Here is a 24,574-nt window from a genome sequence, read left to right on the forward strand (position 1 = left end):
AATAAGTATTTAGTCACCTACAAACAAGCAAGATTTCTGGCTCTCACAGACCTGTAACTTCTTCTTTAAGAGGCTCCTCTGTCCTCCACTCGTTACCTGTATTAATGTCACCTGTTTGAACTTGTTATCAGTATAAAAGACACCTGTCCACAACCTCAAACAGTCACACTCCAAACACCACTATGGGCAAAACCAAAGAGCTGTCAAAACACACCAGAAACAAAATTGTAGACCTGCACCAGGCTGGGAAGACTGAATCTGCAATAGGTAAGCAGCTTGGTTTGAAGAAATAAACTGTGGGAGCAATTATTAGGAAATGGAAGACATACAAGACCACTGATAATCTCCCTCGATCTGGGGCTCCACGCAAGATCTCACCCTGTGGGGTCAAAATTATCACAAGAACGGTGAGCAAAAATCCCAAAAACCACACGTGGGGACCTAGTGAATAGAGAGAGAGAGCTGGGACCAAAGTAACAAAGCCAACCATCAGTAACACACTACGCCGCCAGGGACTCAAATCCTGCAGTGCCAGACGTGTCCCCCTGCTTAAGCCAGTACATGTCCAGGCCCGTCTGAAGTTTGCTAGAGAGCATTTGGATGATCCAGAAGAAGATTGGGAGAATGTCAAATGGTCAGAGGAAACCAAAATATAACTTTTGGTAAAATCTCAACTCGTCGTGTTTGGAGGACAAAGAATGCTGAGTTGCATCCAAAGAACACCATACCTACTGTGAAGCATGGGTGTGGAAACATCATGATTTGGGGCTGTTTTTCTGCAAAGGGACCAGGACGCCTGATCGGTGTAAAGGAAAGAATGAATGGGGCCATGTGTCGTGAGATTTTGAGTGAAAACCTCCTTCCATCAGCAAGGGCATTGAAGATGAAACGTGGCTCGTTCTTTCAGCATGACAATGATCCCAAACACACTGCCCGGGCAAGGAAGAAGTGGCTTCGTAAGAAGCATTTCAAGGTCTTGGAGTGGTCTAGCCAGTCTCCAGATCTCAACCCCATAGAAAATCTTTGGAGGGAGTTGAAAGTCCGTGTTGCCCAGCAACAGCCCCAAAACATCACTGCTCTAGAGGAGATCTGCATGGAGGAATGGACCAAAATACCAGCAAGTGTGTGAAAACCTTGTGAAGACTTACAGAAAACATTTGACCTCGGTCATTGCCAACAAAGGGTATATAAGTATTGAGATACACTTTTGTTATTGACCAAATACTTATTTTCCACCATAATTTGCAAATAAATTCATTAAAAATCCTACAATGTGATTTTTTTCCCCCATTTTGTCTGTCATAGTTGAAGTGTACCTATGATGAAAATTACAGGCCTCTCTCATCTTTTTTAAGTGGGAGAACTTGCACAATTGGTGGCTGACTAAATACTTTTTTGCCCCACTGTGTGTGTGTGTGTGTGTGTGTGTGTGTGTGTGTGTGTGTGTGTGTGTGTGTATATATATATATATATAAATAAATAAATGGTGGGACCAACAGAAATAATAATAGTAGAAGTTGACATGGGATTACCATTAACAACAACATTAATCAGAACAACAATATATTAAAGCAGTGGTAGTAGACCAGTCTCAACATGACTGAGAAGACACATGACATGGTATGAAAGACAAAACAAAACAAGATGGGAAATATTAGCGACATTACATTGCACTTTTCACTAGCTGTCATTTTGGCTTTTCACACAAATATTTGATTTTTTTTTCATATCTTATAGTTTCAAATTCTTTGTATTCAATTGTAATTTTGGGAAAGAAATATTCTCTTAGACCTAAGTATTTGTCAGAGGGTAATAAGAAATGCAGCTCTGTCTCTACCTCTCCCCTGGAGCAGAGTGAGCACAGCCTGTCCTCTCTGGGCAGCCAGGTTTGACGACCAGTCTCTATTGCCAGACTGTGCTCACTGAGCCTCTTCTCTCTCTCGCTCTCCCTCCCTGCGTGCCTCTCTCTCTATGCGCCTCTCTCGCTATCGCTATCTACCTGCATGCCTCTCTCTCTAGATGCACCTCACTCTCTCTATATGCGCCTCTCTCTCTCACTAGTTCTCTATGCGCGCGCCTCTCTCTCACTAGTTCGCTAGAGAACTAGTGAGAGAGAACGACATAGAGAACTAGTGAGAGAACGACAGAGAACTAGTGTTTGCAGAATTCTGCATGCAGAGTCTCAATTTGGTGTTTGTCCCATTTTGTGAATTCTTGGTTGGTTAGCGGACCCCAGACCTCACAACCATAAAGGGCAATGGGTTCTAAAACAGATTCAAGTATTTTTAGCCAGATCCTAATTGGTATGTTGAATTTTATGTTCCTTTTGATGGCATAGAATGCCCTTCTTATCTCGTCTTGTCAATTCGTTGACATACATGTTGAAGAGGGTGGGGCTTAACCTGCATCCCTGTCTCACCCCAAGGCCCTGTGGGAAGAAATGTGTGTGTTTTAAGCCTATTTTAACCGCACACTTGTTGTTTGTGTACATGGACACCACTTTTCATCAATTTGTATAGCAGACCCTCACGCTCTCCCTCCCACCTCGCCGCTCTCCCTCGTGCCGCTCCCCCTCCAGCCTCTCCGCTCCCCCTCGTGCCGCTCTCCCTCTCCGCCCCGCTCTCCCTCCCGCCTCTCCGCACCGCTCTCCTCTGCGCGCCCCTCTCCCTCCCGCCTCTCCGCGCCCCCTCCCTCCCGCCTCTCCGCGCCCCCTCACTCCCGCCTCTCCGCGCCCCCTCACTCCCGCCTCTCCGCCCCCACCTCCCGCCTCTCCCTCACTCCCGCCTCTCCCTCACTCCCGCCTCTCCGTGCCCCCCTCACTCCCGCCTCTCCGTCTCTGCGTGGATTTGTGATGTCGTATGTTTCTCCCCCAACACCACTTTCCATCAATTTGTAGAGCAAACCCTCATGCCAAATTGAGTCTAAACCTTTTTTGAAGTCAACAAAGCATGAGAAGACTTTGTCCTTGTTCGGTTTGTTTGTTTGTCAATTAGGGTGTGCAGGGTGAATACGTGGTCTCACGTATGGTAATTCAGTAAAAAGCCAATTGTACATTTGCTCGGTACATTGTTTTCACTGAGGAAATGAACTAGTCTGCTGTTAATGATAATGCAGAGGTTTTTCCCAAGGTTGCTGTTGAGGCATATCCCACGGTAGTTATTGGGGTCGAATCAAGGAGGATGTTAAAGAGTGTAAGTACAGCCAATTGGAATTTGGGGTCTGTATACGTGATCATTTCATTTAGGACACCATCAACACACTCGCTCACTGTCTCAATGCTCAGATAGGGTTGGAGGGCTGCTTGGCTTAATCAGCTGTGAGAGCCGGAGGTCAGCCTTGCTTTGACAACTCTCTCCACACTCCAGTGAGGCTGGGCCCGGCCTTGTGCAGCCCTGTCAGCTGATGGGAAATGCTGCCTGCCAAGCCTTTCTGCATGCCTGCCTAGCTCCCTCCATCTCATCCCCCAGGAGCTAATATATGCCTACTGCCTACGCCTCACTCCGGCCCTCCATTATCTCCTTCTCTCCCCTTATCTGACACTACAGCGCCCCACCAAAGCAAAGGCATCAGCAGCTCTGGACCCTCGGGCGAGGCAAGAGTGACTGGAACACAGAGATCCTATTTTTCAGTCAAATCGCTGTTATCGAAACAGTTCTGTGGTAAAGTAACTGGATTATGACAAATCTAAAAAGCAACTTACTGTGTCCTTTAGAGTCCTAACTCTGTGCAGTAAACATTTTTTTTTTTTACTAACAGGTCTTTCAGCAGGTGTTGAGGGCTTTTTCTCTCCAGATGTCCAGTAAGAGAAGAGGTTCAACCCAAACCTCCAGACAGCTGCAAAGCCTAAGGCCCTCGGTGAGAAACTACAGCCAGCAAGCCAGCCAGCCAGCCAGACACACACACACACACACACACACACACACGTCTTTAAGCCAAATATAGACACTTCTTGAGGTAGTCATGTTATCCTCCTGGTAACCAAGCCCGGTCAATAAGTAAACTCAGTTCGGGAACAGCTTGGTTAGAAACTAAAAGAAAACAGAAGTTGTTTAGCACCCGTGTCTCCACGGTAACGATGACTAACAATGAAGAGAGAGAGAGAGAGAGCGCGACCACAAACCACTGTCTAGCTGGAGCCGAGCATCTTGCTCTTAGCGCAGACTCTTCTGCTCTCTTGGACAAAACGCCCCAGTCATTAACACTACAGCCAAGACCATATCAGCTAGCAATAATTTGACCGACATGAAAATAACACAATGCACTGAACCTAGTACTAGATGGGCCTAGTACTCACAACATTTTGAAATACTCATCAACTAGTCTAACCCCATTTTAGTAACTAGAAATGCATAACTACTACGTTACAACTACATAAAACGTACTATTGTTACTATGCCCAGCAGCAACAGTCACAAAATAGCATCAATGTAAAAAAAAAGGGGGGTCGATGAAATTCAAGAAAGTATTTAGGTGAAATTGAGTGTAATTCTATCAAACTCAAGCCACAGGGTTGAATATTGACATTGACAGAAAGGACAGAGGCTTTTTGTTAGCCACGGCATACTATTTATATATTTATTTTTATTTCACTTTATTTAAACAGGTAGGATAGTTGAGAACAAGTTCTCATTTACAACTGCGACCTGGCCAAGATAAAGCAAAGCAGTGCGACCCAAACAACAACCCAGAGATAGACATGGAATAAACTAACATGCAGTCAATAACACAATAGAAAATCTGTATACAGTGTGTGCAAATTAAGTAAGGAGATAAGGCAATAAATAGGCCATAGTGGCGAAGTAATTACAATTTAGCAATTAACAACCCCATTGATAGATGTGCAGACGAGAATGTGCAAGTATAAAGACTGGTGTGCAAAAGAGCAGAAAAAAAAAAAAAACGAATATGGGGATGAGGTAGGTAGTTGGTTGGATAGGCTATTTACAGATGGGCTGTGTACAGCTGCAGCGATCAGTAAGCTGCTCTGACAGCCGATGCTTGAAGTTAGTAAGGGAGATATGAGTCTACAACTTCAGTGATTTTTGCAATTCCTTCCAGTCATTGGCAGCAGAGAACTGGAAGGAAAGGGGGCCAAAGGAGGGGTTGTCTTTGGAAATGACCAGTGAAATATACCCGCTGGAGCGCGTAATACAGGTGGGTGTTGGAATGGTTCCCATTCCCAACCTTCCTTGATTTGAGGCGTCACTTGTTTTTTTTTACAATTTGTGATTGGTACAAACAATCTAAATCGATGACGCTTTAGGATAAAAACAAAGTGGTCAAATGTCAGAGGAAGACGCGACTCGGATGCTGCACATGGGAATATCTTTGGTTTGTCATTCAGAAGCTGAGCTGTGTCCTAAAGTAGACGAGTCAAAGACATCTGACTTTCCTTGGGAATAACCAGATTCAATGTGTGAATCTGTCGCTATCAATTGATCAAATCACTTTCTTTAAAATATGTAGAATTAAATGTAGGTTTCATATAAATGACCATAAAAAAAAACATTTGGTAGCGGAATAACATGTGGGGAAATCAGGTGTATCGGGTTACTTTACTTTGTATTCAATATGGGGGCGGCAGGGTAGCCTAGTGGTTAGAGCGTTGGACTAGTAACCGGAAGGTTGTGAGTTCAAACCCCCGAGCTGGCAAGGTACAAATCTGTCGTTCTGCCCCTGAACAGGCAGTTAACCCACTGTTCCCAGGCCGTCATTGAAAATAAGAATGTGTTCTTAACTGACTTGCCTGGTTAAATAAAGGTTAAAAAAATATATATATATATGCTCTTAATAACCAACCATTCAAATTAAAAGGGAGGGCGGAACATTTTTCAAACTTGGAAAAAGGGGTCTCTTGGGGAAAAATAGATTGGGAACCACTGATTTAGCCCATAGCCGCGTTTAGATGCCGGCTTCAGTCCACAAGCAGAGAGGGGGGAGTTAAAAAGCTCCTTAATGACTTACTAAGGCATACATCCACGACTCCAAGTCCTAGGGCTCAACTCCTAACAGAACAATAAAAACGAGGGAGGAACACGTAAATACTAACCTGACAAACAGCTACGTACAGATCTGCTTCTCTGGGTCTCTGAGGGGAGATGATATCCAGCATATCCTCAATTGTTTTGTAAGTAAATAGAATCGTACAGGTCTCGACCCAAACTGTTGTAAATCCAAGTCCAGTCTGTTTAGAGACCCAGTGGGAAGAGGAGGCGAGTCATTGTGGGCTTGAGTCTTTTCTAAGGGACGGAGTGCGTTTCTCTCTCTGGTCTGTGTGTCCGATGGCTCCAGGGCATGTGTGTGTGTTCTGTGTGTGTGCTCATTTCCTGCCTGGAAATGCTTCTGGGCTACATGCTGCTCAGGAACACATGGCCATTCCCAGTCCTGCCAGGAGTTCCACATTCCCCACCGCCCTCTTCCCTTCCCCCTGCTCACTGCCCTCCTAGCCCCAACAACCCCATGGACCCCTGCAGAGGCAGCACCCCAACCCCACCGCTCTGCTCTGTCTGTCTTCAACTGCCCCGCACAGGAACGCGCACAGATGCCATGTTCACAGTCACGCATAGGCCTACATGCACAGTCACACACACACACACGTACACATTCACACACGCGGGCAGAAACACACGGACACACACACTTCAATATCTCTTCAAGGCAGTCGTGGTTGCCCACCTTCTCCTTCTGCACTGAAGCACATGGCACTCACCTCATGCGCGCCCAATTGCTGCCAATATGCAGATTCAGCTTCACACAGAGTGTTTTTCAATGCTTTTTGTCCCCATTTCCCATTTGTGTCATCCTCAATGCTTCAAATCTGATATATGCTGTGCAGTAGGGTAGAGGAAGTGGTACCATGTGCAAATTATCTTTCAAAAGCTTTGTGTTTCAATGCTGGGCGGGGGGCTATGTTGAAGAGACCGACCAGGGCAGGAAGAGAAAAGCATTAATAAAGCAGTGAAAATGGGCCTGGCTGGTGTGTCTGTGTCCGAGACATCTGTACTCAAATCAGCAACACGCACACACGCGTGCACCCCTCATTATCAGTGGCTGCAGTCATTATAGCCATGTGGTGCTAAAGGAATCTCACACTTGCCTCAAAGCTGCACTGCATCAAAAAGACATGATCCCTACTTAACGTGTGTGAGACAGAGAGAGTGAGTGAGACCGTGAGAAAGTGTGCATGTGTGTGTTAGAAAGAGACGTGTGTCTGTCCGGCTCTCCCCTCGCTCTGACAGACAAGCCAGTGAACTGTAGCAGAACCCACTCGGTTCAGAGCTCACTCCTTGCTCTACAAAACAGACACTTCATCACAAGCCATCTTATCAAAGCCCACACAGATCTGAAGCACACCGCCGCTTGCTGCTGCCTTCGGCCAGACAGGCCGGTGGTCTAACCCCCTTCTGGTAGTGTCCCAAATGGCACCCTATTTCCCTATATAGTGCACTACTTTTCACCAGCACCCTATGGAACCTGGTCAAAAGTTGTGCACTACATAGGGACTAGGGTGACAATCGGACGCCGCGGCCTCTCTCCTTACCCCGTCCAGTCAGTCTGTGTCTGTGTGATGATCAATGGACGATAGATGGTACGATAGATGGTACGCAAATTACTTCCGGCGCCGACAGAGATGGCCGCCTCGCTTCGCGTTCCTAGGAAACTATGCAGTTTTTTGTTTTTTTACGTGTTATTTCTTACATAAGTACCCCAGGTCATCTTCGGTTTCATTACATACAGTCGAGAAGAACTACTGAATATAAGATCAGCGTCAACTCACCATCAGTACGACCAAGAATATGTTATTCGCGACGCGGATCCTGTGTTCTGCCTTACAAACAGGACAACGGAGTGGATTCCATGCAGCGACCCAAAAAAACGACTCCGAAAAAGAGGGAAACGAGGCGGTCTTCTGGTCAGACTCCGGAGACGGGCACACCGTGCACCACTCCCTAGCATTCTTCTTGCCAATGTCCAGTCTCTTGACAACAAGGTTGATGAAATCCGAGCAAGGGTAGCATTCCAGAGGGACATCAGAGACTGTAACGTTCTCTGCTTCACGGAAACATGGCTCACTGGAACGACGCTATCCGAGGTGGTGCAGCCAACGGGTTTCTCCACGCATCGCGCCGACAGAGACAAACATCTTTCGGGTAAGAAGAGGGGCGGGGCGTATGCCTTATGACTAACGTGACATGGTGTGATGAAAGACGGCATCCCCAGCCGCGCCCTCAGAGCATGCGCAGACCAGCTGGCCGGTGTGTTTACGGACATATTCAATCAATCCCTATACCAGTCTGCTGTTCCCACATGCTTCAAGAGGGCCACCATTGTTCCTGTTCCAAGAAAGCTAAGGTAACTGAGCTAAACGACTACCGCCCGTAGCACTCACATCCGTCATCATGAAGTGCTTTGAGAGACTAGTCAAGGACCATATCACCTCCACCCTACCTGACACCCTAGACCCACTCCAATTTGCTTACCGCCCAAATAGGTCCACAGACAATGCAATCTCAACCACACTGCACACTGCCTTAACCCATCTGGACAAGAGGAATACCTATGTGAGAATGCTGTTCATCGACTACAGCTCGGCATTCAACACCATAGTACCCTCCAAGCTCGTCATCAAGCTCGAGACCCTGGGTCTCGACCCCGCCCTGTGCAACTGGGTACTGGACTTCCTGACGGGCTGCCCCCAGGTGGTGAGGGTAGGCAACAACATCTCCTCCCCGCTGATCCTCAACACTGGGGCCCCACAAGGGTGCGTTCTGAGCCCTCTCCTGTACTCCCTGTTCACCCACGACTGCGTGGCCACGCACGCCTCCAACTCAATCATCAAGTTTGCGGACGACACAACAGTGGTAGGCTTGATTACCAACAACGACGAGACGGCCTACAGGGAGGAAGTGAGTGCCCTCGGAGTGTGGTGTCAGGAAAATAACCTCACACTCAACGTCAACAAAACTAAGGAGATGATTGTGGACTTCAGGAAACAGCAGAGGGAACACCCCCCTATCCACATCGATGGAACAGTAGTGGAGAGGGTAGCAAGTTTTAAGTTCCTCGGCATACACACCACAGACAAACTGAATTGGTCCACTCACACAGACAGCATCGTGAAGAAGGCGCAGCAGCGCCTCTTCAACCTCAGGAGGCTGAAGAAATTCGGCTTGTCACCAAAAGCACTCACAAACTTCTACAGATGCACAATCGAGAGCATCCTGGCGGGCTGTATCACCGCCTGGTACGGCAACTGCTCCGCCCTCAACCGTAAGGCTCTCCAGAGGGTAGTGAGGTCTGCACAACGCATCACCGGGGGCAAACTACCTGCCCTCCAGGACACCTACACCACCCGATGTTACAGGAAGGCCATAAAGATCATCAAGGACATCAACCACCCGAGCCACTGCCTGTTCACCCCGCTATCATCCAGAAGGCGAGGTCAGTACAGGTGCATCAAAGCTGGGACCGAGAGACTGAAAAACAGCTTCTATCTCAAGGCCATCAGACTGTTAAACAGCCACCACTAACATTGAGTGGCTGCTGCCAACACACTGACACTGACACTGACTCAACTCCAGCCACTTTAATAATGGGAATTGATGGGAAATGATGTAAATATATCACTAGCCACTTTAAACAATGCTACCCTATATAATGTTACTTACCCTACATTATTCATCTCATATGCATACGTATATACTGTACTCTTTATCATCGACTGCATCCTTATGTAATACATGTATCACTAGCCACTTTAACTATGCCACTTTGTTTACATACTCATCTCATATGTATATACTGTACTCGATACCATCTACTGTATCTTGCCTATGCTGCTCTGTACCATCACTCATTCATATATCCTTATGTACATATTCTTTATCCCCTTACACTGTGTATAAGACAGTAGTTTTGGAATTGTTAGTTAGATTACTTGTTGGTTATTACTGCATTGTCGGAACTAGAAGCACAAGCATTTCGCTACACTCGCATTAACATCTGCTAACCATGTGTATGTGACAAATAAAATTTGATTTGATTTGATTTGACCTACCAGCATCTAGCCAAGTACATGTGCTCCTTGACGAAGACTGAGCCGGAGAGGAGGATGTACCAACATGTGGCGAGGCTGTCTTGGCTGTAGGGGGAGACAAGATTACAAGGTTAGTCTACATCAGGGTTCCCCAACTGGTGGCCCCCACGGGTGGTTTTATTTGGCCCCCCAAGTTTTCTGAGCAAATTTAAATAAAATACAAATTCCAGGGTGTGGAATTTTCATTTCTTGGACATATAAGAAATGTGTTCAAGTACTCCCATGCATAAAAGAGACAGTGATCGTATACAAATGTAAGCAAGGCTTGAAATGATTAGGTTTTAGTCAAACATATGTTTGGGGGCTTCTTACGGTCAATTTGCAGAGGACAAATGATTTGTAATTATGTTCCGACCTCCCGACCATCCCCTCCAGAAAACAAATTGTCCCGCGGCTGAATCTAGCTGATGATCCCTGGTCTACATATTGCCGTTTATGGACAAGTCTGTATGGTGACATCGCATGTGCATTATATTTGAAAAGGAGAGGCCCTGAATTCTTCCTAAACAGGGTAAAAAAAAAAAATCTGGGCCCTACAAACAAGTCTTGAATGTTGCTTGAGGTGGTACAGTAGATGCATTAGCATTGTTTAAGTAGAGGCTGAATTGCCTTGAAGAAATCCACTTGCATGGCCTCGATAGTCCTGTTGATATTCTGTCCAAACAGGGCACTTCATTAATCGTCTACCGTGAGGACAGGCAGTAGCGTCTCAGTGTCCTCCTCAGAGAGGGAATATGCAGCAGGGGGCAGCCCCATTAACAGATGCAATATGGATGGAGGAGGGTAAAGTTGAATTACAATAAAAAGTTACATATACGTCGGTAGCCTAATGTATAAACCAAATACATTACATTAAACCAAAAGCATTACATGGGCTTGCTCCTACCTATCTTTCCGATTTGGTCCTGCCGTACATACCTACAGGTACGCTACGGTCACAAGATGCATGCCTCCTTATTGTCCCTAGAATTTCTAAGCAAACAGCTGGAGGCAGAGCTCCATTTTTTATGGAATGGTCTACCTATCTATGTGAGAGACGCTGACTCGGTCTCGACCTTTACGTCTTTACTGAAGACTCATCTCTTCAGTAGGTCATATGATTGAGTGTAGTCTGGCCCAGGAGTGGGAAGGTGAACGGAAAGGCTCTGGAGCAACGAACCGCCCCTGCTGTCCCCTGCTGCCTGGCCGGTTCCCTTCTCTCCACTGGGATTCTCTGCCTCTAACCCTATTATTAGGGGCTGAGTCACAGCTCACTGGTGCTCTTCCATGCCGTCCCTGGGAGGGGTGCGTCACTTGTGTGGGTTGAGTCACTGACGCGATCTTCCTGTCTGGGTTGGCCCCCCTTGGGTTGTGCCGTGGCGGAGATCTTTGTGGGCTATACTCGGCCTTGTCTCAGGATGGTAAGTCGGTGGTTGAAGATATCCCTCTAGTGGTGTGGGGGCTGTGCTTTGGCAAAGTGGGTGAGGATATATCCTGCCTGTTTGGCACTGTCCGGGGGTATCATCGGATGGGGCCACAGTGTCTCCTGACCCCTCCTGTCTCAACCTCCAGTATTTATGCTGCAGTAGTTTGTGTGTCAGGGAGGCTAGGGTCAGTTTGTTATATCTGGAGTACTTCTCCTGTCTTATCCGGTGTCCTGTATGAATTTAAGTGTGCTCCCTCTAATTCTCTCTCTCGGAGGACCTGAGCCATAGGACCATGCCTCAGTACTACCTGGCGTGATGACTCCTTGCTGTCCCCAGTCCACCTGGCCGTGCTGCTGCTCCAGTTTCAACTGTTCTGCCTGCGGCTATGGAACCCTGACCTGTTCACCGGACGTGCTAGTTGTCTCAGACCTGCTGTTTTCAACTCTCTAGAGACAGCAGGAGTGGTAGAGATACTCTTAATGATCGGCTATGAAAAGCCAACTGGCATTTACTCCTGAGGTGCTGACTTGCTGCACCCTCGACAACTACTGTGATTATTATTATTTGACCATGCTGGTAATTTATGAACATTTGAACATCTTGGCCATGTTCTGAAATAATCTCCACCCGGCACAGCCATAAGAGGACTGGCCACCCCTCATAGCCTGGTTCCTCGCTAGGTTTCTTCCTAGGTTTTGGCCTTTCTAGGGAGTTTTTCCTAGCCACCGTGCTTCTACACCTGCATTGCTTGCTGTTTAGGGTTTTAGGCTGGGTTTCTGTACAGCGCTGATGTAAGAAGGGCTATATAAATCCATTTTATTTGAATTTGATTTGATTAGCAGGTTCACATGGGCTTTAGTATTTCATAAGGAATCCAGATTGAGTATGGTGAGACCATCTCTGGAGACCTCCCATTCCTCACCCCTGACCACTGTCTGCGTCCCCTCTTACTTCAAAACGGCCAGAGTCGGTCCCCTCCTCAAGAAACTGCAGACCGGTATCTTTTCTTTTCCGTTCAAAACACTTGAGCGTGCCGTCTTTGACCAAATCTCTCGCTATCGCTCTCAGAACCATCTTCTTGACCTTAACCAGTCAGGCGTCAAGACGGGTCACTCAACCGACTGCTCTCCTCTTCGTCACAGAGGCTCCCCTCACTGCCAAAGCGCACTCTTATCTGTTCTCATCCTCCTAGATCTATCCACTGCCTTCAACACCGTGAACCATCAGATCCTCCTACACCCTCTCAGGGCTGGGCGTCTCAGGCTCTGCACACTCTTGGATTGCATCCTACCTGGCAGGTTGCTCCTTGCAGGTGACGTGGAGAGAATCTGTGTCTGCACCACGTACTCACACTACTGGAGCCCCACTATCAAATAAAACAAATACACAGCATCTACACAAAGTACCCAAACCCCTTGAGTTCAAGTAACAGACACATCTCAACATCAACTGTTCAGAGGAGAATCAGGCCTTCATGGTCCAATTGCTGGAAAGAAACCACAACTAAAGGACACCAATAAGAAGAAGAGACTTGCTGGAGCCAAGAAACACAAGCAATAGACAGACAGGGAAAAATCTCTCCTTTGGTCTGATGAGTCCAGGCTGTGTAAGGGCTATTTTACCGAGACAGAAAGTGATGGAGCGCTGCATCAGATGACCTGGTCTCCACAATCCTCTGACCTCAACCAAATTGAGATGGTTGGGATGAGTTGGATTGCAGAGTGAAGGAAAAGCAGCCAACAAGTTTTTAGCATATGTGGGAACTCCTTCAAGACTGTTGGAAAAGCATTCCATATGTGTTATTTCATAGTTGGTCTTCACCATTATACTACAATGTAGATTTTTTTTATTTATTATAATTTAAAAACCTTGAATGAGTAGGTGTTCTAAAACTTTTGACCGGAAGTGTATATACAGTGGGGCAAAAAAAGTATTTCGTCAGCCACCATTTGTGCAAGCTCTCCCACTTAAAAAGATGAGAGGCCTGTAATTTTCATCATAGGTACACTTCAACTATGACAGACAAAATGAGAGAAAAAAATCCAGAAAATCACATTGTAGGATTTTTAATGAATTGATTTGCAAATGGTGGAAAATAAGTATTTGGTCAATAACAAAAGTTTCTCAATACTTTGTTATATACCCTTTGTTGGCAATGACAGAGGTCAAACGTTTTCTGTAAGTCTTCACAAGGTTCTCACACACTGTTGCTGGTATTTTGGCCCATGCCTCCATGCAGATCTCTTCTAGAGCAGTGATGTTTTGGGGCTGTTGCTGGGCAACACGGACTTTCAACTCCCTCCAAAGATTTTCTATGGGGTTGAGATCTGGAGACTGGCTAGGCCACTCCAGGACCTTGAAATGCTTCTTACGAAGCCACTCCTTCGTTGTCCGGGCGGTGTGTTTGGGATCATTGTCATGCTGAAAGACCCAGCCATGTTTCATCTTCAATGCCCTTGCTGATGGAAGGAGATTTTCACTCAAAATCCTACAATACATGGCCCCATTCATTCTTTCCTTTACACGGATCAGTCGTCCTGGTCCCTTTGCAGAAAAACAGCCCCAAAGCATGATGTTTCCACCCCCATGCTTCACAGTAGGAATGGTGTTCTTTGGATGCAACTCAGCATTCTTTGTCCTCCAAACACGACAAGTTGAGATTTTACCAAAAGTTCTTTTTTGGTTTCATCTGACCATATGACATTCTCCCAATCTTCTTCTGGATCATCCAAATGCTCTCTAGCAAACTTCAGACGGGCCTGGACATGTACTGGTTTATAGAAGAAGTTACAGGTCTGTGAGAGCCAGAAATCTTGCTTGTTTGTAGGTGACCAAATACTTATTTTCCATCATAATTTGCAAATAAATTCATTAAAAATCCTAAAATGTTATTTTCTGGATTTTTTTTCTCATTTTGTCTGTCATAGTTGAAGTGTACCTATGATGAAAATTACAGGCCTCTCTCATCTTTTTAAGTGGGAGAACTTGCACAATTGGTGGCTGACTAAATACTTTTTTGCCCCACTGTATGTATATCACATTTACAGAAGTATTCAGACCCTTTTCTCAGTACTTTATTGAATTACCTTGGCCTCAACTACAGCATCATGTCTTCTTGGGAATGATGCTACAAGTTTGGCACACTTATATTTGTGGAGTTTCTGCCATTATTCTCTGCAGATCCTGTCAAGCTCTGCCAGGTTGGATGGCGAGCGTTGCAGCACAGCACAGCCACAGGTCTCTCCAGAGATGTTAGATCGGGTACATTTCCGGGCTCTGGCTGGCCCACTGAAGGACATTCAGAAACTTGTCCTGAAGCCATTCCTGCGTTGTCTTGGCTGTGTGCCTAGGGTTGTTGTCTTGTTGGAAGGTGAACCGTAGCCCCAGTCTGAGGTCCTGAGCGCTCTGGAACAGGTTTTCATCAAGGATCTCTCTGTACTTTTCTCCGTTCATCTTTCCCTCGATCCTGACTAGTCTCCCAGTCCCTGCTGCTGAAAAACAACCCCAAAGCATGATGCTGCCACCACAATGGTGCACCGTAGGGATGGTGCCAGGTTTCTCCTAGACGTGACGCTTGACATTCAGGCCAAAGTGATCAATCTTGGTTTCATCAGACCAGGGAATCTTGTTTCTCATGGTCAGAGTCTTAAGGTGCCTTTAGGCAAACTCCAAGCAGGCTGTAATGTGCCTTTTACTGAGGAGCGGCTTCCGTCTGGCCTGATTGGTGTAGTGCTGCAGAGATGGTTGTCCTTCTGGAAGGTTCGCCCATCTCCACAAAGGAAATCTAGAGCTCTGTCAGAGTGACCATCGGGTTATTGGTCACCTCCCTGTCCAAGGCCCTTCTCCCCCGATTGCTCAGTTTGGTCAGGTGGCCAGCTCTAGGAAGAGTCTTGGTGGTTCAAAATTTCTTCAATTTAGGAATAATGGATACCACGGTTCTTGGGACCTTCATTGCTGCAGAAATGTTTTGGTACCCTTCCCCAGATCTGTGCCTCGACACAATCCTGTCGTCTCGGAGCTCAATGGACAATTCCTTCGACCTCATGGCTTGGTTTTTGTTCTGACATGCACTGTCAACTGTGGGACCTTATAGCTTATATAGACAGGAATGTGCCTTTCCAAATCATGTCCAATCAATTCAATTTACCATAGTTGGACTCCAATCAAATTGTAGAAACATCTCAAGGATGATCAACGGAAACAGGATGCACCTGTGCTCAATTTCGAGTCTCATAGGTTAAGTAAATTACATATTTCCGTATTTCCCAAGTGGCGCAGTGGTCTAACGCACTACATCGCAGTACTAGCTGTGCCACTAGAGATTCTAGGTTCGAGTCCAGGCTCTGTTGCAGCCGGCCGCGACCGGGTAGACCCACAGGGCGGCTCACAAATGACCCAGCGTCGTCTGGGTTAGTGGAAGGTTTGGCCGGCAGGGATGTCCTTGTCCCATCGCGCACAAGTGACTCCTGCGGCGGGCCGGGCGCTGTGCATGCTAACACACAGACTTTTTAGATATAACATTAAAGGATATGTTAAAGTAAGACCCCTCTGAATGATTCAGAACATGAAGAATGTTATTTGCCTTGGTAAAAAATCTATTTTATAACATAAGTGAAATGTCATCACCTGGGCAGAGTGGGTGGACACTACCATCGTCAAAACTGTGTACGCAACCAATAAATGCATTTGATGCTGCAGACAAACAGAAAAGGAAAGCAATGTTCTTTAAGAGAAGCAAAGCAGATGTTTAGGTTTTCCTGTGTGTGTGTGTGTGTGTGTGTGTGTGTGTGTGTGTGTGTGTGTGTGTGTGTACACTTACTAGAACAGGATGTGGTTAGCTTCGTGTCTCTCATACCTGGCTGAGGTACACATCGACCTGCACAACAACAAAACAACATCTTTATTACGACTATGAGTTCATACATTATCAGTTTCATACATTACCAGTTTTATAGATTATACATTTACACACACGACAGGTTTTTTTCTGGATCAGAAAAGGGGCGTAGGTGTTGGGCATGGCAATGGTCGTGGATCGGCCTGTCAGCACGGCTGAATTTTAGATTGCATTTTAGAGGTTGCCATTGTAGAGGTGTAGATAACTTTCTGCAATTTTAAACCAATTTCCTGCAATTCTGAATTTCTCCATGGAGCTGTGAGACATTTTTGCAGTTTAAAAGCTAATTTCCTACAATTCTACACATTTTGCCTTGGATAACGCTTTGTTCTTTTGCTCAAACATAATAACAAAATCAATACTGCTAAATTTATTTGGTTTTGAATGACATTTTCTCTCCACTGTTTGGACATTAGCGACCTGAAAAAACACTTAGCTCAGACACTACTAGTTCATACGTTATCGGTCCATACATACATTTCCTACATTATCAGCTTTATACATTACACGTTTATGCATCATCAGTTCAGATTAGTTTTGGGGGAAGCAAATTCCACTGTTACATATCGGGATATTATTTTTTAACAATATATTGTATCGTTTTGACAATATCACAATATTATTTTGGCAGTAGTTGGATGTACTTTAACCTTTGTTCTCCATCTTTTTAAATAAGAAGCCAAATTTTCTTCAGCACATTTATTTCTATGGCTGATCAAAACTCTCGTCCCTCTCAAGCAGACATATGGTGAGCAACATGTTTGAAAGATCGAATCACAATACATTTGAAAAAAAATCACAGTATCAAATCATAATACATATAGAATCGTAAGAAATCGCAATACATATCTTACCGTGAGTATTTTTGCCTGGTATACCAGCACCACGGTAATATCGCAGTGCCAAACTGTCATGAAACCTATGACACCAACATTTTAGAATACTGTAGTACCATTTCATACGACACTACCAACTTTTTCAGCCCTACCGATCTAAAGAACCTGCTGGCGCCTGTTATAAAATGTTCATAAAGTCAGTTTTGTTTATAAATTTTGTTGAATTTAAGCAACAGCCACTGGTCTATTTTATGCGGATTAGGGCTGAGAAATGCGTGGGACCTCACAATACAATATTATCACAATACTTTGGTGCCGATACGATATGTATTGCGATTTAACACTGTGATTTTATTGCAATTCGATGTTCCAAACACATTACTCACCATATCTGCTAAATAGGGACAAGAAAGAGCCCTGAAATAAGTAGTTTAATCAGTCAGAGAAATAAGTGCAGAAAACAAAATGACCTCCCTATTTAAAAAGATGGAGAACAAGCTATGGAGAAAAAAAACGCTGGAGTTTTGTTGCAGGTACAGCCGACTAGCGGAAAAATAATATTGCGATATTGTCAAGACAATATGTCGTCAGAAACAATATCCCGACATGTAACTGCATCTATTTTCTCTCACTAGTTCAGACACTACCAACTGATCAGTTCGTACATGACCATAACCAGACTGACAGCTCTCATATCCGAGTGTTGACTACGTGGAATGGTTGTGGTTAATGTCTCAGAGGTGTATGGCTGCGTGGCCTGGCCTGCACGACGGCCCCAGGGTGCGCAAGTCAACTCTGTCCTATGTATGAACAGGAGATTGGACTGGAAGGGTCATGTGGATGAGTCACAGACACTAGTTGCAGCTTCCACACCTGGGCCTGTATTCATAATGCCTCTCATCAGAGTAGGAGTGCTGATCTAGAATCAGGTCCCCCGTCCCGACCATGTAGAAATTCCAATCTCATTCATTATGTTGGTTTTTTTAAAGGCCAAACTGGTCCTAGATCAGCACTCCTACTCTAAGATGTGGTGTAGGCAGCTTTAGCAGGGTGGGTGTTTTGGTGTAATGGTTGGACGGAGAGGTAAATCTGACCTGAGCTGGTGCTCCCTGAGGTGGGACAGGACATCCATGTGGTAGAGGTGACAGTAAACGGTGTGCAGGTCCTGGAGGCGAGATACATTTTTTTTTTTTAAAGGTTCAAAAACAGACATCTCACCCAGAGGCAAGAAAACACAGGTTGGTTGACAATTGAAACACTTGAAAAATGCAGCTCGGGGTCAACTGTGATTGGTTTGCCAAAAAGGCCTCTACTCTAAAGCAGGAACTGGAGACCTAAAAACCTAAATCGCACGTACACCATAGGCCTAATACTCTCAGATATGTACTGAACGACGGCACAAATGTTTGGGCACGCAGGCTCTCAGTCAGGATTGACCAAAGAGTCTCGAAACACTGGAGGATTTGTACGGATTACCAAATGACTGTCAATCAATCGTTTTTCCACAGACACACAGAACACACATACAGCCATCCCATGTCAGAGCAGCACAACGCTCTTAAAAAAAGATTAACCTCTGGCTGCTTAACTAGGGAATAAATTAACCTTTGTACATGAATTTTGTGTCAACTCCGCACTATGCAAACCAGACCAAGGGCACGAGCGAATGTCCATTTTCCTTGAGGAATTTACCGTAGGCCCGTTGTGTATCAAACTATCAAACTGACAAATTTAATCCGGAGCGACAAACACTCACTGACACACAAAGCCCTTAAAAAACAGAGTCCTATCAAACACAGCTGTTCAAACATTAAGAGCAGAAAGCCTGAAGAACACATGTGGAAACTTCCATGTGGCCATATGGTGTGGTAGGACAAGAGGAGCTATTGAGCCTACGGGCAACTAACATTAACAGGTGTGGCACATTCTCTCAGTGTCTTCAGCCAAGCGCGTGCGAGCACACACACACACACCCACACGCACACCGATGTTTGTGGCAGCAAAACAGCAAGTGCCACTTGGCTGAGACTGCTCAGGGACAAATTCATTGAAAATATTAAACCTCTGGGTATTGTCTTTATGGACATCCTAGGGTATTTGCTGAGCGAGTCATGGTGTACCGTACTCAGGTGTGTGTGTGTGTGTGTGTGTGTAATACACCTGGGACGATAAACCGAAAAATATCAGACACAGACCATACCGAAAACTTATCGCAGGCATTTTGCTAATATAGGTGATTGTTAAATGGGACAATTGATGGCTACAACCATTACAGTTGTAGTAGTAGGTTAAAGGATAATAAAAAAACTAAAAGAATGTCATAAACATATCATTTTACTCATCATTATCACAGCGACTCAGGCAATTTATCACAATAGGGATTTTTGCCCATTAGCTCTACCGTGGACACAAAATAATTTCTCAGTGTTGAATAAGACAGATCCTGCAGAAAACGCACAAGAGTTAGTAAAAAGGAAAACACCAGACAACGCTGGAATGTGGCACAGGAGAATAAATACAGAGAGGGGTAGAAGTGAGTGACTGTGTGTGTGTGTGTGTGTGTGTATGTGTGTGTGTGTGTTTATGTATGTGTGTGAGTGTGTGTATAGCATAGGCCTCCTGTACGTGTGCATGGGGTTTAACCATGAATAACAACGCATCAGAGCCATGGCTGGCTGGGCTCATCAGCATTAGCCTCTACTTCCGCTAACACTTCCTGGGAGAGCTCATCTGGCCTGAAAACCAGAGGCCAGTCAGGATTTGCTGATAGAAACCCTCTGACTGTCAGTCACTCGAAACTCCTTCAAACAAAGGGAGAATCAGGAAGAACAGGTGGAGGGAGTCCACCTAGAGCAGGGGTAGGCAACTAGATTCAGCCGCGGGCCAATTTTAGTCGGAGCAGATGGTCGTGGGGTGGGGGGGGGAATATCATTATTTGTACACAACAAATTGACCACAACTATGCCCAAAAAGAGATTGTATTTTCTATACAGTAACAGTTAAAAGTTTGGACACACCTACTCATTCAATGGTTTTTCTTTATTTTTACTATTTTCTACATTGTAGAATAATAGTTTAGACATCAAAACTATGAAATAACATATGGAGTCATGTAGTAACCAAAAAAAAGTGTTAAACAGAATATATTTTATATTTGAGATTCTTCAAAGTAGCCACCCTTTGCCTTGATGACAGCTGGAATGCATTTCAATTAACAGGTGTGCCTTATTAAAAGTTAATTTGTAGAATTTCTTTCCTTCTTAATGCGTTTGAGCTAATCAGTTGTGTTGTAACAAGGTAGGGGTGGTATACAGAAGATAGCCCTATTTGGTAAAATACCAAGGATATAATATGGCAAGAACAGCACAAATAAGCAAAGAGAAATGACAGTCCATCATTATTTTAAGACATGAAGGTCAGTCAATTCGGAAAATGTCAAGAACTTTGAAAGTTTCTTCAAGTGCAGTCGCAAAAACCATCAAGCGCTATGATGAAACTGGCTCTCATGAGGACCGCCACAGGAAAGGAAAACCAATAGTTAACTCTGCAGCAGAGGATAAGTTCATTAGAGTTAACTGCACCTCAGATTGCAGTCCAAATAAATGCTTCACAGAGTTCAACAGACACATCTCAATATCAACTGTTCAGAGAAGACCGTGTGAATTATGGATTCATGGTCGAATTTCTGCAAAGAAACCACTACTAAAGGATACCAATAAGAAGAAGAGACTTGCTTGGGCCAAGAAACACAAGCAATGGCCATTAGACTGGTGGAAATCTGTCCTTTGTTCTGATGAGTACAAATTTGAGATTTTTGGTTCCAACCTGTGTCTTTGTGAGAGGCAGAGAAGGCGAATGGATGATCTCTGCATGTGTGGTTCCCACCGTGAAGCAAGGAGGTGGTGGTGTGATGGTGGTTTGCTGGTGACACTGTCCGTGATTTATTTAGAATTCAAGGCACACCTAACCAGCATGGCTACCACAGCATTCTGCAGCGATACACCATCCCATCTGGTTTGCGTTTAGTGGGACTATGACCCAAAACAATGACCCAAAACACACCTCCGGGCTGTATAAGGGCTATTTGACAAAGAAAGAGTGTGATGGAATTCTGCATCAGTCCTGGCATCCACAATCACCAGACCTCAACCCAATTGAGATGGTTATGGGATGAGTTGGACTGCAGAGTGAAGAAAAGTGCTCAGCATATGTGGGAACTCCTTCAAGACTGTTGGAAAAGCATTCCTCATGAAGCTCGTTGAGAGAATGCCAAGAGTGTGCATCAAGGAAAAGAGTGGCTACTTTGAAGAATCACAAATATAAGAAAAACCCTTGAATGAGTAGGTGTGTCCAAACTTTTGACTGGTAGTGTATGTAATATATTTTTGTTTTACTAAAAACTGGTGGTTAAAAAATAATAAAGTTGCGGGCCGGTTTTGGCCTGTTACCGACCCCTGACCTACAGTGTGACTGAGCCCCACCCTCCTCCTGATAGTCTGTACATGGAGTAGTCTGGACACAAGTCTGTCATCAACTCAGTCATAGTCTGGATAGAAAAATACTTATTCCGGACAGGGCTGTACTTGGCTATTCTTTAGAAGTTGGGCTAGGCCTATTTCCTGACCATGTGACCCGACCAGTGGAAAAACCCCTGGCCTATATTATCTAGTAAGATGTGTTCCTTATGAGGGTCTTGTTCAAGGAAACTGCTAGGAGGGGTTCCCGGTCTTCCTCCTATAACCTTATGATCAGAGACTTTTAGGCAAGCCTGTATTTTTATAGACTATATTACCTCATGTTGAAAAGTAGACCTCTTCATTCCTCGGCTTTAAAACACAAGCACCACTGAATTGGATAGGGAGAAGATGCCAAATGACGACCTGAAAACGCACACCACGGTACAATTCATTCGCAGCACTGTCTGTATGAAATAGCCCTAGGCCTGCCCCACTTAAAGCTAGGAAGAAAACTACAATTCTTGAAAACACTGGCAGCAGCATACTGCACACCGACATCTTCGAGCTACTAAAACCGTATTGACTTTCCCTCAGAGCTAACAGGGTTCGCGAGAGCAGCTTCTGCTGTGGCAAGCACTATTCTTTCTGAGGCCAGAGGAGTTTGCCGGGTGAGCGCAGCGGTTGAGTTCCAAATTGGACCCTATTCCCTATGTAAGAAACTACTTTTTAACAGGGCCCATAGGGATCTGGTCAAAAGTAGTGCACTACATAGGGAATGGGGTGCCATTTGGAACACAACCAGTGAGTGCAGTATGGGGCCGGCCAGGCCAGGACCCAGAGGTGACTGAGGCCAGTAGTGTGTTCAGGTCATGCCAGACAGACCCCTGTCCCCTACAGTCAATGTGTCCCACATGACCTGGGGCTGGGGTAGGGGTCCACTCAATATGCAGGCGCCGCTTGGAGCTTCCTCTCGCTGGGGGGGGCAAGGCCAGGCCAATGGTCGCCTAAATTTAAAACACTGATGTCTATAGGCTTAGGTCTACAACTGGCCTCCTTTCCAGAGTCCATCCCACCTCCTCATGGCAACAAAAAACAACTCTGCTCCCCTTCAATCATTGATCAGACTGAAACTGATCATCAATAGCCCCAGACAGGATGTCAGAATCACCAGCGTGAACCTTTTCAATAAAATTGTCTGTCTCTCCCATGGAGTGCTGTAACTCAATCACAGTCAAAGTCCGGCTCTCCTGTACTGACAAGGCTGCTTTGCAGGGTGAGGGGGTTAATTATGTTTCAATTAGCCTAATCTAAATAAATTCATGAAATAGACAAATTCTGTAGGCTATTTAAATGCAATTCACCCCCACCCTGCTTCTTTGACTTTAACTGTGTTGGTGTCGGGGGGCTGGGCGGTAAGAAGCACTCTAGAATGACCTTTGACCGATCGTCTCCCTAGAGGTTCACAAAGTGGCCTGACCCCATCTGTGACATGTGACATCATCACAGTGTTGAACCATCCATTAAAACCCATCACCAGCTAACTACAGAAGGGCGTATCACTTAAACTGTACATACGATCATCTGAACTGTCAAAACATACTATCTTCCAACATGTCAGTTTACACTAAATCAAATGTACAATGATAACAAAATAATGTTCTTCATTTCACATAGGCCTATATGCTTGACAAAAATCATGCCGTAAAAGATTAGGATGGCCTATTTCATTATATCTATCAGTCAAAGTGGGCCTAAACATAAAACACAAGAAGCTGCAAAAGGACAGCAGCAGTCTTGCAAGTGGGATCATGCAATTGAACAGCAAATGTAAGCAATGTCCTTTTGTTTATATGTGTAGAACAAAGTGACATGCAGGTACAGTGTTGCTGCCACCTTCTGGCACATGGGCTGCCTGCTCCTCAGGTGACCCTGTGCAATTATAACACAAGTAAGCTCTTTCTCTTGACAGAAGCACAGTCCTGTATGTAGACTAGAGTTCAAATGGTCTTTCAAGCCTACATAAAAATGTACAGTATGTGGTCTACAGAGGAGGGCATTGTACAAAACACCACAGCACAGCCATTCAGGTTGCAGAATAAACATCCTCCTGGACATTTCCATAGACTTCTATCAACAGTAAAAGAATAACACATCTGAAGACTTCACACATTCACTGCAATTCACCCCAGTATCTTAAAACATGACGGGAAAACAGCAGACTCTTTATACCTCATTTGATAATACACACATTATTTGAGGCTTGGAGTACGCCCAGGCAGAAACGAGCGTAGGCTAAGGCAGTGAATTACAGGCCTGTGGACTCGGAGGCAACATGTGACCGCTTCACTGTATTGTAGGGCCAACTGAAGATATCTACGCACCCATTCAGGCATTTAAGCATTTCAGATCAAGACTCTAAAACCAGGGAGGATATAGCAGCACTATGCTACAAATCTCCTTACTTGACATTAAGGCTTAACTTCTGTGAGAATTTTTTTTGTTTCCATTAGCGGTTTGACATGCAGGCCTGTAAGGTCAGATATGACCAACGGTCTTAAGCAGAATAAAATCAGAAAGCAGCAAAGTGCTCGGGTAAATCCGCTCTCCTGTTAGCGCTTTATCAAGGAGTCCCGAGTGGCGCAGCGGTCTAAGGTACTGCCTCTCAGTGCTAGAGGAGTCACTGCAGACCCTGTTTTGATTCCAGGCTGTATCACAACCGGTCCGTGATTGGGAGTGCCATAGGGCGGCGCACAATTGGCCCAGCGTCGTCCGGGTTTGGCCGTCATTGTAAAAATTAGAATTTGTTCTTAACTGACTTGCCGAGTTAAATATATATATTTTTTTTATAAAAGAGCCAGAATCATGCATGGCTTTCAGGTAGG

At 45.1% G+C, this 24,574-nt stretch overlaps 1 protein-coding gene across 6 annotated transcripts in view; it reads right to left on the reverse strand.

The window, feature by feature from the left end:
• Window positions 1-24,574, reverse strand: part of LOC112258100 (rap guanine nucleotide exchange factor 6-like) — a 127,975-nt gene that overhangs the window by 89,915 nt on the left and 13,486 nt on the right. For 5 of the 6 annotated variants that reach the window (XM_042327033.1, XM_042327032.1, XM_042327034.1 and 2 more), the window contains exons 2-4: window positions 18,330-18,400; window positions 16,322-16,378; window positions 10,058-10,141 (exon numbers count right to left, since the gene is read on the reverse strand). In XM_042327033.1, the coding sequence (XP_042182967.1) occupies window positions 10,058-10,141; window positions 16,322-16,378; window positions 18,330-18,400 (212 nt within the window). Of the gene's footprint in view, window positions 1-6,049; window positions 6,389-10,057; window positions 10,142-16,321; window positions 16,379-18,329; window positions 18,401-24,574 lie in introns of those variants that run through there. The other variant, XM_042327036.1, reaches the window with a different exon arrangement.

Source organism: Oncorhynchus tshawytscha, linkage group LG09 (genome assembly GCF_018296145.1).
Source record: "Oncorhynchus tshawytscha isolate Ot180627B linkage group LG09, Otsh_v2.0, whole genome shotgun sequence".
NCBI lineage: Eukaryota > Metazoa > Chordata > Actinopteri > Salmoniformes > Salmonidae > Oncorhynchus > Oncorhynchus tshawytscha.